The sequence below is a fragment of the Crassostrea angulata genome, chromosome 6 (genome assembly GCF_025612915.1).
Source record: "Crassostrea angulata isolate pt1a10 chromosome 6, ASM2561291v2, whole genome shotgun sequence".
NCBI classification, from domain to species: Eukaryota; Metazoa; Mollusca; class Bivalvia; order Ostreida; family Ostreidae; genus Magallana; species Magallana angulata.
Window position 1 is genome coordinate 55,044,585 of NC_069116.1, and position 17,215 is coordinate 55,061,799.

General features: G+C 33.5%; 1 protein-coding gene across 1 annotated transcript; it reads left to right on the forward strand.

The window, feature by feature from the left end:
• The first annotated feature begins 481 nt into the window (after positions 1–481).
• Positions 482–16,422, forward strand: LOC128189975 (high affinity cationic amino acid transporter 1-like). Its single transcript, XM_052861820.1, has 8 exons — positions 482–856; positions 7,600–7,724; positions 8,815–8,934; positions 10,300–10,495; positions 12,001–12,115; positions 12,374–12,511; positions 14,227–15,340; positions 15,443–16,422. Exons 2-8 carry the CDS (start codon positions 7,607–7,609, stop codon positions 15,538–15,540), a joined length of 1,899 nt encoding a protein of 632 aa, XP_052717780.1. The 5' UTR covers positions 482–856; positions 7,600–7,606; the 3' UTR covers positions 15,541–16,422.
• Positions 16,423–17,215: the final 793 nt, after the last annotated feature.

Sequence of the window (17,215 nt, forward strand, 5' to 3'; positions counted from 1 at the left end):
GATAGTTACTCTTTTTTTTTCTTACGAAGAGAAAAAAAAATGCAAAAAGGTTATAAATAGAATTTCAATAAAATTTTCATAGGACAATAGGGAAAAGAATAACAAATCTGTGAGTTACTTTGAGACTTTTCTAAATTTAAGTGCTTTATATGTGTATTATCGTTTTTCAGTATAGCCAGTTACCAAGATGAATGGAATTTGAAATAAATGTAAGTTTCTATCACTGTATTCACGAATAATTCCATGTATTAGACTCTTCGATATCAAACAAATATAGGTAAATTTCCGCCATAAAATATAGATCAAAAGTGGGATAAGAGTCTCTCTCTCCCACCCGTTACTCTAATGAACTGATTGCATTCATTATTCACATTTATCAGGTATGCATTATTTTACCGACCTATCTCATCATCCGTCCACGAAATAAACATCCGGGGAATTATCACGATGTTAACAACCGGATGCCGATAAAATGATACAAAACAGTGAGCGCATGCATGTTTCATGAAAGTTGATTACGCTTCTCGGAAGCAAGGTCTTGCTTTCCCGGGACGCTCCGGCTAATAAAGTCCACAAAGACGGACGTTTATTTGTATTCAGCGAGTGTTAAAACACATTTCCCATCGGAGCCCGTGTTCCGATAGCTCGTCTGGAACCGGGACCCTTTAAGACTATCAGAAAACGTCAAAACGAGCGTCGGGCGAAGGGCCTTTCGAATGACTGCGAGTTCTTTTGAGACTTGCACACAATTTCTTGTTCATTATATTTTGAATGTAACTATTGATTGGACGGGAAGCGCTTGGATGGTTCTCTTTGCATCGCGTATTTCAGGAGAATGGGACATGAGCTGTAACAGGTAGGCTGTTTCCTTATTCGTTTAAACATTTTTGATGACATGAATCTAATAATTACTAAGGTTTAATTGATAAAAGGTTATTTTACTAGAAATTTCAAATTTACAACCAAAATCTAAAATATTACAGCAGTTTAAAAAGAAACTTCAATTTTTTTTTGTTTCGGGACATTTCCATTTCTTTCTTCTTCTTTTTTTTTTTTACCATTATGAACGTGTTAAAGGAAGTACTTTTAATATTTCGGGGAGGATTCCCTTAATGAAACTCTTGAATGACCAATCCTTACAGGAACTATTCTTATTAAGAGTTTTTGACAGAGCACCAATGATGAGTAGAATATTCTGTCTAAAGTGAATAGGTTTGGCCACAACACGATCTGCGCCAGAGAAAGCATTAAATTGATTAATGTTCATTAAATAATGGGCCATCAAAATTAATTTCTGTCACTTGCATGCAGTTAGCCTCCGACGGAGCCCTTATCAGCAGCAGAAGGAATCTGGCCATCTTAAAACGTGTTGACATTTACTACGAATACCCAATCTTCATCTCAAAAGATCAGCAGGTGGCAAAAGGAATCTCTGTTTACGGGCACGCAATAGAACTCAACCATTTATGTCATTTTTTTCCGTACAGTCTAGAAAATCTTGTGAAAAATCAACGCAACTGTTACAATAATAGAAAAAAATGCCAGAGCTTAAATCGATCCAAAAGATTTTGATATCTCATCATCTCTGAACAATAGATTACAGTACATTGTTCATCAAGACACAGTTACTGGGAAATTTGCGATATCATGTACATGTTTATATGTCATATTTTCTTGTGTTTATAGGTGTCTGAAAAGAATTTGAAATAAGTACATGTATTCTTTTACTTGATAATGGCAATAAGTATTTTGAATATTCTACTTTAATTAATAATTGAATAATAATTTAACTATAGTTTCCTTTGAAACATAGGAATAAAGATTTAATCTCAAAGTACTAGTACTTGTATAACCAAACTGTGTGGTAAATCCATAGAAAAATGAAAGGAACAAATGTTTTTACAAACAAAATTGTACAAAACTGAATAATTTTATGTGTTCTGTAATATTTTACGTAGGAGCTAGTTTTAAATGTAAACCTCAATTAATAATGCACTATATTTTCTTACAAACTCAACTATAAAACTCCTTTTGCTATGTGTGATATTAAAGAAATAAGGAATCATTCTTTGAGTATTATGAGGTGATAATTTTGGTCGGGGCGTGTTCAAATCCAATAAAGGCTGAAGGGCTCTATTATATATTTGACCACGTTCCGACCGAAGAATGATTTCTTATTGCTTATATTTATGTTATTTCTATTTTCTTCACTTTAAAACAACATTTTTAAATTCCTATTTTTTCATGTAGCACATGCTATGTACGACTACGCGGCGCTACCGTGTTTCGGTTCCACCATAAGACACGCTCATTTAGTGTCGCTCATCTTTTAAGAGATCAACTGTTTTTAAACTTCAAAATTGATTTGTAATGTTATCACAGTCAAAGACAGTTGAAAATGTAAATATATTGATTTAATAAATTTAGTCAATTGTACTTGTACAACACAGCTTTATAGAAAGACATTTTTTACGAATGTTTTAATTTTTTTTACGCAGCATGGTTGGGTCGGTTTGCTTTTTTCCCTAGACCTTTGTTTACCATAATCATATTGACAGCTGCTTTCACGTAGCATCATGTTTTTAATTAATTTGCCGGGAGGATAATAAATAGAGCCTCTGATTTAGATCGATTAATTTAACGTATCTACATGTTCTCACTGTCAGATTTGATATGGACACGGTGCTAAATTACAGTTGTTGGGTTTTTTTTTATATTAATGAAAAGGCGATCCGTTCAACTGCCCCTCCTTAATTCTCAATCTTCCCAAGTCAAGGGTTTCTAATCCGATCCGCTGTACATAAAGAGACTTGGGAAGAATGTTTTTTTCCCTAAAAATTTGCGGGTTTTTTTTCACTTCATAATCAAAATGTCATTAGTCCAATTTTTGCATTGCTGTAGGAGAAAGAATTTTTTGCTAATGTTGTCTAATGTTGATAATTAAACTTTTCAGAAGTTTAGCGACATATCCGAAACAATAAATAGGTAATCGCAGTTCACATAATATCAAAGAAGTCTCTCTTTTTAAACCTCTCCCTAATATGAACAACGTACTTGCATTATAATTGATCTAAAGAAAAACAGTGAACCGTCGGATTTTATTCACAATTTAGTACCTATGCTGTTCAGGAACATTGATTATGTTATCAATTTTATTTCACTTTTGTATTTTATTTTTTAAATTTCAATCATGCATGATTAGGAAGATATTTGCATTCGTTTGTTCTAAAATTAAAAATCAATGAATTTTCTTTGTTCAATTTCAGCTATTGTAATGTACTTAATAATTCAAAACTATATCAATAATTATAGACCCTTTTGTGTTTTTCTTTGATGCCTGATGGTCCTGCATTTTTGTGGTGTAATGGCGAATGAGTCATCTAAGGTTTTTTTTGCAGCAAAGAAAAAAAGGTTTTTGCATGGTTTGCCTCCTAATGTAAATGCAGTAGAAATCGGTATATCTTACGTCGCAATGTGCACAGAAAGGCTCTTTTTATTGTCAACTAACGCATGTTTTATTAATAAAACCTTTTCTAAAACTCAGTTTTATTGCTGATGTAAGATTATTAAACTGCTAAGCTCTGCATGTTTGAAATGGTTATTGATCTATGTGACGGCCGTCAGACATTGGAGTGCTGTGTGGGAAAATCTCCCAATCAATCAACAAATCGGTCAATCATCGCGATATTATCGAACACTTACCGTACCTTAGTACCCCTAATTGGATTTACTTTTTCCGTAACTACCGCGCAAACTGCGACGAACTGTGACAACATTAACTGAAACCAAAAAAAAGTTTTTTTAAATGTGAAAATCAGTTATTTAGATCATAACATATTCATCAGATTCACATTGTAAATATTATGAATATCTAATATCTGTATATTTTTAAGGACCGTTTGAAGGTGGCCTACTATACTTTTAATAGTTCCTCAAATAATCAGAAAATTACATGATTATTAAAAAAATATAGAATGAACCAAAAGAAGTACATGTACATGTATGTATGTCAAATAGGTGAACAAATATGCACCTTTGGTAAAAACTTTGATTTTCCAAAAATTATTTCATTAAATGGGAACAAAATTAAGTCCCAAGCGGATTCGAACTCGTGATTTGCTGTTTACGATCCCGATCCTTTAACCACTGAGCTATGACGATAATCAACAAAATTGATTGTTACAAACAATATAACAAAACATTTAAATCGCTATTAAAATGAAAAAAATTTTAAAAAAAAAGTTCTACAGCAGACTGTTTGCTACATGTACATCTGGCATTAGTCATGTTGCCAGGTATACGAAGTATACCTGAAATTTAAAAAAAGAAGGGGGGGGGGGGTCTCAAAACAGAACAAATCGCAATTTTTTCTTTACTTTATCGAGAGCTTAAAATAACATATTCCTTATATTCAAACTGAATTGAAAATATTTTTCTTATACCTAAAATGAAAGACATACATTTAGGGCTTACATTTTCTTTTCAGACATTAAAATTAAGCATTCTACATGTATGACATCCTATCATAGTTGTAAGTTTTGACAATAAAGATGTCCTCATTCTTATTCATCGGCCAATCGTTGAAAAAACAAAGTCATCGCAAAATAAACAAAAATCTAGGACAGACACAGTTGAATCGCATTTTTTCCTGAAACATAGCAAGGTAGTTTTGGGTTTTTTTTTTCTTTTTTGTTTTGTTTTTTGTTTTTGTTTTTTTATTTTTATTTTATTATTGTTTTTTTTTATGTGCACAATATTTCACAAACTACGCAATAGCAACGTTAACCAAATTCGACTCCCTTCGGTAACAGAGGTACACTTGTTTCATGGTACTTTGTGTCTGAAATAAAGAAAATCTAATTTGAGGTAACACAACCTTTTTTTTTTTTTAACAGGAAAATGAATAAATCTGCATTATTTTTATAATGAAAAAAAAAACCGAGGAGATTTTAATTAGATATCTGTTTATCTACTATATTTCATAACCGAATTTACATTTTTAGTTTAGTTTTAGCTTAATTATTTTGAAAAAGTACTACTGACATCGCATAGTATCTAGTTTAAAACAATAGAAATATTAAAATTTAACCCTTGCAGAGTAACGTTTTATTTTCATTTATACAACATTCTTAAATCTTTTCTCAAAGATCGTCGCCCTTTACAAATGCGAAACAATGCGCGCTTTGGCAATTTTAATGAATTATTGAGGCACCGAAAACAATATAAACGTTATTAAAAATGTTAAACTGAATAAAAAGCATTTATTTTATGGGCGATAGAAAAGAATTAGTACATGATTGAAAAACACTTTATAGAGTTTGAGCACGGTAGGCTTAGGATAACTTGACTAGTACATGTGGAAAAAAACCCAAATACGAGTAGTTTATATCATGCAATCCGAGAGATCAATCATTTGCTATGTCTACAATTGATTTGAAGTTTATCCAATAACTTACACGTATTGCTGTTTAAATGATTAGTTAATTTTTAGAAAGAAATACTTGTATTATTGTAATTAGTCAATTGTATTATTCTCGATCGTCCAAACGATCATCCAAGACTAAGCCGATACCGATTAAGTACGCCAATATATCACTATAAGTAAGCAAAAAAGTCATAGTCTTAAATTTCAAGTACGTTTGAAAAGGAGGGGGGGGGGAGTCTATATGGCGTTCATGTTTTTACAAATAGCTCTGATAAACCATAGCATGAAATGCTGTCTAAGTTAATCATAAAATTGTGACATTATAAGCGAATCTCAACGCTTCACGAAAGCTGTTGTACGTATTTTCAAGCGATGATGTAAAAGAGTGGGTCATAATAATTAAACACGATCATTGATGTTTCAGTTCATTAAAAGCTCTTTATCAAAGTCTTATTTATGCACAAAGTTTTGTATACTATTCCAACATGCCAAGTTTGCAGTAACTATGAAATTGTATCTTAGGACTATCAAAGTGTTGCTATTTTTACATTCGATATTTCCAGTTTGAACATGCCTGGTCAGTTCATTCTGTAATTAACAGCATATGGTATGAGTAATTATTAGTGTTAACGTTTAAACGTATTATAGTGTCAATCAATATAATCCTGGGAAAGAAAACCAAACAAACTTTAAATATTAAATCTTTACGCTAAAGTAATTTAATCTGTTATCGGTGCAAATTAGGGAATACTTGAAAGGCATGCAATTAGCGTACACATATAATATAGTTCTATAGTGTATTGTTTCATAAATTATAAGCTTTGTGAATATGTTCTGTGAAATTAAAAATAATTCGAAACATTTCATAGCGGTGGTGAAATGCATAGCCAGACTTGGGGTTTGGGCTTTGAGTCGGAACAGCCGCTAATTGATGGTACTTAGATGACACGTGACTTAGATGACACGTGTTTCTTTCTTACGTGCAGGTTGCTGGAAATGCGCAATGATAGGTACTAACGCAGGGATCATTGCTCCTGTCGTTCGTTTTAAGACGCATTGGCGATTTTTTTCCCTTTTATTTCGTACTGAAGCTATAGTGTCTCGATGTAAGAGGAACCTTCCCTGAATTGACTGTCATTATCAAGTATTGCTAAAAAAAATTACAAACTAAGAATAGTGCCAGGTTGCTATTTCTTTTCTTTTATAATAATCACTGATTAAGAACATTTTAGAGATTTTTTTAATGAGTGTTTAAGAGAAAAAATAACAGATATTCTGTATTAACTATAAGACCAATTTGAAAATTTTCAATAAGAAAAAAATGCAGATGGTTTTTCTAAATGTTTACACATTGAGTTTTAACCATAAGCAAAGTGTAGAATAAAAAATAATCTTGAAAATTGGGAGAGAATAGAGTATTAATAATTCATAGAACTTACGGAAAAATAATTGTCTGCATTTAAACTTTTAGAAATTAAAAATTGTAAAGTATTTTCCTAATTAACATAATATCACACTTACTTATCTTCAAAATGGTAACATTTTTAAAATTTCGCTTCAAGTCTTCAAAATTCCACATGAATAACAATGTCTCCAGATCAAATAAAGCAAACAGACACGAAAACTAGTTATAAAAACTTATAAAAACTATAATATTGATCGCAAAGATGCCAGTTACTACAAATGGTTTCTATGGAAGGTTAATTGAAACTTTCAGTAAACAATTCAACTGTATAAGTGCATTAGTCTACCACGTTTTTTGAAAACAAAATTACCTATTCCTGATTACATATTCAGTTTGCTAAGATATTGGTAAAAATTCGGTTGATAATTAAATTTTAAAACCACCTGAGCCAAAATATGTTATGTCAGCTTTACTGATCGAAATTTCTCCGGTGTATGTCGATGTCGGCATCACCTTTCTCACTCTCACCTTTATGCTTACTCCATCACAACTGAGTCATTTTCAACCAAATTTGAAACCGATTACTATGAATAGAGTGCGAAAACGTCTTTTCAAAAACCCAACTGCCTGCAATATCCAAAACTTTCATACAAGCTACCGTAGATATAGTACATTCATTTTTGTTCAACCTTGACACTTAAAGTCAGGAAGTGGTCCTAAAAGGGATTTAAAAAGTTATTATAGAATGCAATCATTACTGTTTTTTCAGATAGATAATGACCCGTTGTAGAAAGATCATCTCGGCAATCTCAAGGAAGAAAACTGTAGACAACAAACGTCTACTGGAGACCAATCTGAAAAGACAGCTTAGTATCCCGGATGTACTCGGCATAGGTAAGATCAGCTAGATCTTTGTAAGGCTCTCCGTAAAATCGAAGGGAATTAGAAATAAACCACTCTGTAAAACTTTGGTTACGACACCTCAGTCTAATTTCCTCAATCAACGGAAGAAACCAATCCGAAAAGACAATGAAGTGTTCCGGATATACTTGACACGACGAGGCTATTATAACCTTATTTTGATTCAGGGGTATCAAAGAAATCTATTAAAATTGAAAGTAAATATGTTTTCTATCATACAAATCAACCATTTTGTACAAGTAAGGTTACGGTAAATCAATCTTATGTCCTTACGTTAAAAGAGAAGCTTCTTTCTCACGAGATTATAACGGTGAAATGCTTTTATATCATTCGGTGAAAATAGTGTCATAACGCATCGCTACAACATCAAGCTGATGGCATTTTTGTGTTCAGTTTCATCAAACAAAAGTAGCAGCAATCACGCAGACGGTTAATGTCGTCTGCTGCTTGGAATGCCCTGCCTTTTAGTTAATGTGTATTATCGCGATGTTTTGTTCCGTCTGTGATGTCCAGAGAACTTATATTTTGCCGATAAATTTCCTCATGTTGATATCGAAAAACCGTAATGGAACTATCACATGAAACCATCTGCAGTATAAATGATTGCATTGCACCGTGCACCACAATCACCCCATAAAGTAATAACATTTTGTCGTATTGTATCATAAAAAAATACAATACAATCAGCAAACAAAATACAGATCCATATGCCTACCCCTTATTTCAATGCATTGTGTAGTTCCTATATGTTGCCTTGTATGGTTATTATCATACAATATACATTTTGTACATTGCTGTAGAAAGGTAGCTGATCTGAACGCGAATTCGAGGTTATAAACACTGCATATGAAAGATAAATGTATTGCAAAATGAAAATCAACTGTAAGGTTTTAATTGTTGCGATTCATTTTATGTTCCTTGTATATGTTGTACAATTCATTCATGTTGTTCAATGCATTTTTATTATTTTCTTTATTTAAAATGAGCTTCTGACTTGAATCCCTGCAGTATCCAGACCAATCTTCGTGTGAAAGAGATGAAAGCCTTTTCGTGTTTTTTTCAGGTTTCGGGAGTTCGATTGGTTTGGGGGTGTTCGTGCTGATTACGTATGTTGCGCGCTATGTGGCGGGACCTGCGGTGGTGCTCTCTGCCCTGATCGCCACCGCCACAGCGGCCCTGTCAGGTAAGTTCTACACCTATTGAGGTCACTGTCCACTTTCAGTGAAGGAGGCTGAATGTCAATAAATTGAATTACCCATCAGATCTAACTTAGAAAAATAAATTTGAATTCTAACCCATAAACTGTAATCAATAAAAAAAGATTAAATACTGAAGATTTGAATTTGAATATTCATCTGTGTCGTAAATATATCAGTATAAAATGTGTAGTACAAAGTGGTGAGCAACATTCAGTCCTATAAAAGGTTACAAAGCATGAACATATCTTGTGTAAAGCATATTACAATAATTCGTTAAAGAGTACTGAGATCACTGAGGAATACATAATCAGTTAACACAGAGAACACAGAGAACACGATGGTATATTGTTAAAGTGCTTTTATTTTCATGTAATCCAACCTTCATCATCTCTAATTTGCTCACAAAATTTTATGCACATTACCCTTTTTTAAAATATTTTTCACCCAAGAAAGGTTTAACTTAATTCAAGTAGCAAAACCATTATATTCCAAATATGTGGCAACGAGTGCTCTTTACATTTTCAAAAACAAACGTCATAAACCCATGTTATGCATATTTTGATAATTACCACAACAAAAACAAACTGCAAAATTCAAATTATCAGAAACAATGGACTTTAAATATTATTTATCATAGGTTTCATTTAAAACTAATTTATGAATAGCTCAAAGCATGTTGATCCTTGAAAATAAAAGTTAATGTACAAATACGTACCAAAAAAATGGGAATCGGTTCCTTTGCAATACAGTTACAGATGTGGTCATTAAATGCAGTGAATACTGTAATGATCGACAAAAACACCTCATCCTAGGGCTATAAACGAATGAAACCTTCTTTATTCTTTTCAAAGGATGATGTATTGCTTCTGTTGTTAAGTGCTTTCAGCGTTAAAGGATTGTTGTGATAGAAGATCGCCACTTATTATCCTTATTAAGAACATCCTGTCGGTATAAACCAAGAATGACGATGTTATCATTTTGTGAACTCAAGTGTGGTCAATCTACCTAGATTTGTTATTATAAATGTAATGCTAGCATTTGTGATTAGCGCCTATTCTTGTGGACAGTTAACGAAATTGTTTAATTGACTCGGTTATTATTCGTAAAGAATTATAAATGACCTTATCTTAAGACTTTTGTTAGAAATCGACAAGTCAGAAACGTTGAGAGATCAATTACGATCAGTATCTTTGTTAATCTATTTCACTCCTCAACATAATTAACCGCGTACTTCCTTACACTTTCATTTTCACAAATGGTAGATGTTGTGTGTTGGCAGACAGATACAGATTAATAGATTAACGGTTTGTTTAATTGTAACACACTTAGGATGATTACTTTTTTTGTAGCTCTGTGTTTCACCGAGTTCTCGATGCGACTCCCCAAGGCCGGGTCAGTCTACTTTTATTCCTACGCAACTATCGGGGAGCTGTGTGGGTTCATCGTGGGATGGACTATGATTCTGGAGCATACCATCGGGGTGGCCATAGCAGCCAAGGCGTGGAGCCAGTACCTGGGTCACATCTCCAATAATTCTCTGCCAAAGTACAGCGCTTTGATTAATCCGTTTATTTGGTTAAAGAAGTTTAATCAAGTCTTTGATAGAGCTTGCTGGATGTTAAATATTTGCAACGCTTTTTCAAAATACGGTTTCTTTTTAAAGTAGTCCCGCTGGAAATGTTATCTAATACTTGTCCCAGTACACATTCTCTTATTCAAATATTCTATCCAGTATGATGTATAAACGTGTTATGAAAAATGCATCATGCAAACAAATATTGTGCGATGGATCACGTTTGTTTTCAGCAAAAACAGACTCAGATTATCAAATATGATAGCGAGTGGTTAAACATTAAACCCAGGGTATAAAATATGATAGGGAATGATTAAACATTAAAACTCTCATCAAATGTTAATGATTTTCTATGTGTTATTTTATTGTTCGCTGCTGTACATATAACTGGTCACTGGTGCTGTTCAGTGTTTTGTTGGGGTTTTTTTCGGGGGGGGGGGGGTGAGAGGGGGTGGTTTCTTTTTCAGATAATTTTTTGTCCCACACCCGTCTGTTTGTCCGTCCGTCTGTAAACGTTTCACAATTTTGACTTTTCCTCAGAACTACTAGTACTGGCTAATTTTAACCAAACTTTGCCAAAAGCATAGGTGAAGGGAATTCAAGTATGTTTAAATAAAGTACCACGCCCTCTCTCAAGAAGAGATTATTTTGATTCATTGAAAATTTGTTGGCATTTAAAAAAAAAACTTCTAAAAACCCATTTGGTCAGAATAGCTGAAAACTGAGTGGAAATCCTCAGTTAGTGTATGTAGATTTAAATTTGTTCAAATTATGATCAATAAGGGTAGTGTGGAGCCACAAATAGGGGTGGGAGTTTTTCTTAGGAATAAATAGTTTAAAATCAATACAAATATCTTTTTAAAAATCATTTGGCCAGAAAAGCTAAAACGTGTGTTGAAGCATCTTCTGGTAGTGTAGACTTGAGTTCATTATCCTCGGGGGTAGGGAGGAGCCACAGGGCGGATACACGTGATGGTGTTGAAATTTTACATTGGAATAAATTTAGAGAACAATCTGTGAAAATGCTCTTCTTAGAAACTGAAACAGCTAAAAGAGTTTGATATTTAACAAAGTTTTATGTGCAGAACAATTTTTATAAAAGATTTATTCTAATAAATTGTCAATATAATTTGTATTTGATGTCATAACCTCATTTGATCAAAGTTCTAGCTGTTGTTGCGTATGTGAGCGATGTGGCCTTCAGGTCTCTTGTTTGGGGATATGGTGTGGCTTATAGTCGTATAAATTTTGAAAGAACTATTCTTTAACACAAATAAATCAAATGATCATTGCAAACAGAAATAACAAAATATATTGGTTGCATCTACATTTATATGACCCTGAAAAAATATTTAAAAGGAAAAAAAATTCTTCAATTTTTAAAGTGCACTCCTGTAAAATAATTGATAAGGAGTAAAATATTACTGATATAGAAGTTGTTGAATTAAAACAACGCTTCTGTTTGAAATTCTTGCAGCTTGATGAATGCGTCATTTCATTGGTCAGATGGGGAGTACTTTGACGAATCGCCTGATCTCATTGCTGTAGTCGTACTAATTATATCAACTACCACGTTGCTTATTGGTACAAAGGTATCAATAATTATTCATATTGATTAACTTTACTTCAATGATGAACTACTGCACACACAACGTAAACGAACCAATTAATCATTATATTATTTCGTTTAATAGACATCAAGTCGCCATTCGAAAATAAAATGTTTAATCCAAATCATTTGTTATAACGATTATAAATAAAATACACCAGAGTGCAAATTTGAAACAAGGAAACTCTGTACAAAAAGAATTGACAAGTCTTACATTCCTTACAACTTTCTTTGTATCCAGGTGTCCACTGTTCTAAATTGTGTGCTTTGTATTATGGGAGGAGTAATTGTATTCTGCATCATCTGTGTGGGTTTCTTTCATGTCAATCATGAGAACTGGACCGGCGATGAAAGCTTCTTTAAGTTTGGAGTTCAAGGGGTAAGTGTTAAAATCAAAATGTCACGTACCATTATGATGTCTTAGATATCCCCCCAACTCTCTTTGGTATAGTATACAACTGTTACAAATATTTTATTACTTCCATTAAGTAGTTCTGTTTTATTTCTGAATAAATGCAACTGTGTTCATATGCTGCAGACAAAATAAATATTGATTTAACCGGTTTAACTGAATATCCCAGCGTACAAATATTTTAAATAACCTTCAAACGAAGAATTCCTCGGTTTTATATTCAACATAGTTTGTTAATATGTGTTTTGAGGCTACAATGCATGGAGTATTTTGATAATCATCAAAACGCTTAGTGTTTTCAAATTAATTCAAAAATCAAGGCTAACAAATTACAGCTATTTTTTAAAATTGTTTGTATTTTATACATTATGCTATGTCAGAATAGAATTAAGAGCACTAAAACATAAAAATAAAACCAACAGGAATTGACTGCGCTTCGCGTTTTCGACATTTAAGTAAACGTGGTATTGAGAAATGCCACTAATTGAAATGTTTGCTTTTGGATAGATATATATCTGTGTGAAGCACTGCGAACGTCAAGCAAATACAGAAATATAACCCAATCTGCTTTGCAGATAATGTCACCTCCGAAGGATTGATGCTTTTCGTATTACTTCCGGTAATCATTTGCGGAATAGAATGCTGTCTTTGAGAGCTAAAAGCTCGTCATTTCCTAATAAATATTGCATGCTTGCGAAAAGATATTAAAACTCTACAAACATAACATGACTATTCATCATAGAAAAATCAATCTGTGTAAACAAGGCTGTACTTAATATGTCAGATCAAAAAAATCGGAACGACTTTTTGGAATAAACAGTTGACGGTTAGCCCCGGACAAAAACGGATAAAACCTTCAAGGTTTTGCGAGATGAATAAGACAATCGCACGCTGGATTAATTGCATGCAAAGCAAATGAATTCACACGGATGTCATCTGTTCTGTTTGGAAATCCATATCCGGTCCCGCGAAAATTGATTTAGGACAAGTATAATAAAGCTGTAAAAATAATTTAATTGATCAGAAAAAAGAGACATTGATCCTTTTTTCTCGAGCTCTCTTCAAATAGAATGGTCTATTCAAATATTTAACAATAATTTTCTAAGGATTCACGATGCTGGGAAATGTGATATTTCTTTAAAAAAAATAATCGGACATCTTTTGAAGCATTGGATAAATTGTGTCTGCATTACATCATAACCTTTTAAATTTTGCACAATAATTGATTTTCATCGAGTTGCATTTATAAAAATAAACAATTATTGATTTATATTTTTTTAATTGAATATCTTTTTGAGTATTAATTGGTTTTCATGTTGAATTTTTTTTAACTTATTGAACAAAATTACTCAATGCTAATATGAACTGTAAATTAATTAGAATATTCTTTAAAAAATTGACATATTCGATAACACGTGATCTATTCACTGCTCTTGTCTTATCAAAATACTGCATTCATTAGTAAGGAACTACTATTTGATATCCTTTGACATGAAGAATATTCCACCTATAAGAAATCACAGTATTTACAAAACATACAAACTAAAATACTGTAACACTTGACCAGGTGAGAAAATCTAATCATACTTTACAGCAAATTAGATAAAAGATAAAATAAAGTAACATGAATACATTTTTCCATGCTAAAGAATTTTGCCTTACAGTTTAACATGCTGTTTCAGATTTTATCCGGGGCCTCCCTGTTAATCTACCCGTTCCTTGCCGTGGACGCCATAGCTAACACTTCTGAGGAACAGAAAAACCCTCTGCGGAATTCCCCGGCCTTGTTCACGATCGTCGTGTCGCTGACCGTCATATCCACGGTGGCGGTTAGCGTGGCCCTCACCCTAATGTCACCCTCCCATTCTTTCTCGGACATAGCTGGAGTATCCGTTATATTTGAAAACCGCAACATACAAGGTGCGCGCTACGTTTTCGGCGTCGGAGCTCTGATTTTTCTGTTTGCGACAACAACTTCTTTCCACTTCACCATTCCTCGGATTCTATACGCCTTGTCTAGGGATGGATTGCTTCCAGAGTGCGTCGGAGATTTGACATCAAAAGACCGTATCCCTGTGAAAGCGTTTCTACTTTCATTTTGTTTGTCGTCCATTCTTATTCTCTCTTGCAAAATGAGCATACTGCTATCTATGCTAGGCACGGGCACCTTGCTGACGTTTTTCCTAGTGTCCCTGTGTGTTTTAAGTTTACGGTACCAACAGTGCAATGTCGGAATGGTGCATGAATACGAAGATCCCAACGAGGAAGAGTGCATCACGGAGTTTTCTTACCCGTCTTACGTCAACAAACAATTTCACGCTGATCAAGATGATGTTCTTTCTTATAAAAATTCTCAAAGGATAAAAAAACCGAGAGACAGTACATACAAGAAAATGAACAGCTTAGTAAGCATGACTTCCATAGGGAGTGAGAGTACTTTGTTTCCAATGAGCCTGTCGGACGGTTTGGAACCGTCACCCACGTCGTGGCTGATATCTGTGCTGTGTATTGTTATCTATGTTATTTCCTCCACCGTAGTGTCTCTCTTGGTAATCTTTGGATGGAAATTCATTTACATGGGGTCGTGGTGGTCCATATTTCTGCTTCTTGTGATTCTCGGCACAATGATGGTGTCCGCTTTTATTTTATGCAAACAACCACAAAATAAAAGTAAATTGTTGTATAAAACTCCAGGCGTGCCAATATTGCCGTTGCTTTCATTAACTCTCAACATTTTCCTGCTGACGTCACTGCCTTCCAATGCCTTTGTGCGATTTATAATCTGGCTCCTTATAGGTATGTTTTATGTGTCCTTCCATAAATCTACTTAGTTTGTAAGTTTTGTTCGAGAAAAATGTTTAATGATTCTTTGCTTTTAACTGTCTAATTTTTTTGCAGGAGCCATGCTTTATTTTTCATACGCTGTCTTTAAAAGCAAGGAGAGGGTATCTGATGATCAAGAGGTCGTTCTATATGAAGTTCGAGAGAGTGGATGAAACAATAAAATACAGTGCGAGTGACGTGAACCGGAAGTGCTCCTGGTTGCAATTTGTGAAGTGGATGATGTGATTAAAGATTACGAATTACAGGAGACAGAGTTTATCGCTATGTTTCAAAATCAATTTTGTATATGAAGCCGTGACATTTGTGACAACTAACTATCAATACTTGTGTTAAATTGTGTTTGTTTGTGATTCGTGGTTGTTATAATCATATGTTGATACAAAATGTATCATAATATTGTATTTGTACTGAATAAGCTATCCAGTGTACATATGGAATCGACATGTAGGTTATTGTATACAAAATAATTCACCAATTTGAAATGTTCGATCGTATGGATAAAAAAAATAATGTGATTGGTTTCAAAACAAATTCAGCGCTTGCTTTATTTACTAGTATTCTTGCAGAAAACAATCATGTTTAATCAATACATATTTATTCCAAAAAGAATTACTGGTATTTTATGCAAAACGAATAAACCAACCACATGTATTGAATATATCAGTGCCGGAGAAAATATTATAAAAAAAATTCTTAAAACTTTCCTATTATTTGAGATTTGCAATATGTTTTTGAGCTGTAATGCAAACATAGCGCAATGATTTTTGTATGATTTGTACGAAGAGGGGGTTCTTTGTGCGGTGAATCAATAGTTCATGTTTATTAAAAGACAATCGTATGAATGTACATATATCCGGTAATAAAATACACACCATAGAATTATTTGTTTTAATTCAACGCTTTATAAATTGATCGTGACTATGATATTGGGGAGTAAATTTATCATGTTTTCAGGGTAAAGAGATTTCAACAATAATTTACACGAGTGCTTTTCGTAAAGATTCAAAGAAGATACAAAGAAAGACAAGTACCAGTATGCACATGCGCGGATCTAGAGGGGGGGGGGGGGGGGGGTCGGGGGGGTCCCGACCCCCCCTGGAAAATGAAAATTTATTAAATTTACATAGTAAAATTATCGCGAAAATATGCCTCGGACCCCCCCTGGCAAACACAATTATCCTTCGGACCCCCCCTGGAAAAATTTTCTGGATCCGCGCATGATGCATGTACTAAAACTACTCTGTCGTAGACAGTCATGGTATACTTTGGTAATAGGACGTCTGATCCACGGACCAGTCAAGTTACCTCTAATGTAAGACTAACTAGATCGGAACAGTAGCATGGAAAATGCAACATTGCAACAAAAGCCGAAGGGGTTTTATAAGACGTTTCCAGAGATGTCACGATGCCAAAACATTGAACAGTCATTTTTAAGATGTATTGGCGTAAAATTCATGGTTTTTATTCCATCAGGTTACATGTATATGTACAGATTTAGCAGAAGACTCTTTTTTAAAACGAAATATTGTAAACAGACTATATAAGAATTTTAGTCAATAATAGAACGAGACTTTTTTAAATACAAGTTTCTGATCAGTTATTATCAGTGTGTTATATTATTAAGATAAAGAAATAAAAGAATTGAAGAAATGTGATTTTGGAGTTTTTTTGGAAAAATATTACAAACTATTAAGCAGCCTACATTTATTTATATATCTGCATTAAAATCATACCCTAGAGTGTGTTTCGATTGATGCTATTGCAAATTTTTAAAAAAAAGATGACGAAGCAACAAGACACTACACATTTGTCAACATCCTGGGCTCT

Excerpts from the sequence above, each read along its gene's own strand:
- LOC128189975 (XM_052861820.1), top strand. The coding sequence starts at position 7,607 with ATGACCCGTTGTAGAAAGATCATCTCGGCAATCTCAAGGAAGAAAACT. Across the intron at positions 8,935-10,299 it reads CGCCACAGCGGCCCTGTCAG|CTCTGTGTTTCACCGAGTTC; the intron begins GTAAGTTCTACA and ends CTTTTTTTGTAG. Across the intron at positions 15,341-15,442 it reads TATAATCTGGCTCCTTATAG|GAGCCATGCTTTATTTTTCA; the intron begins GTATGTTTTATG and ends ATTTTTTTGCAG.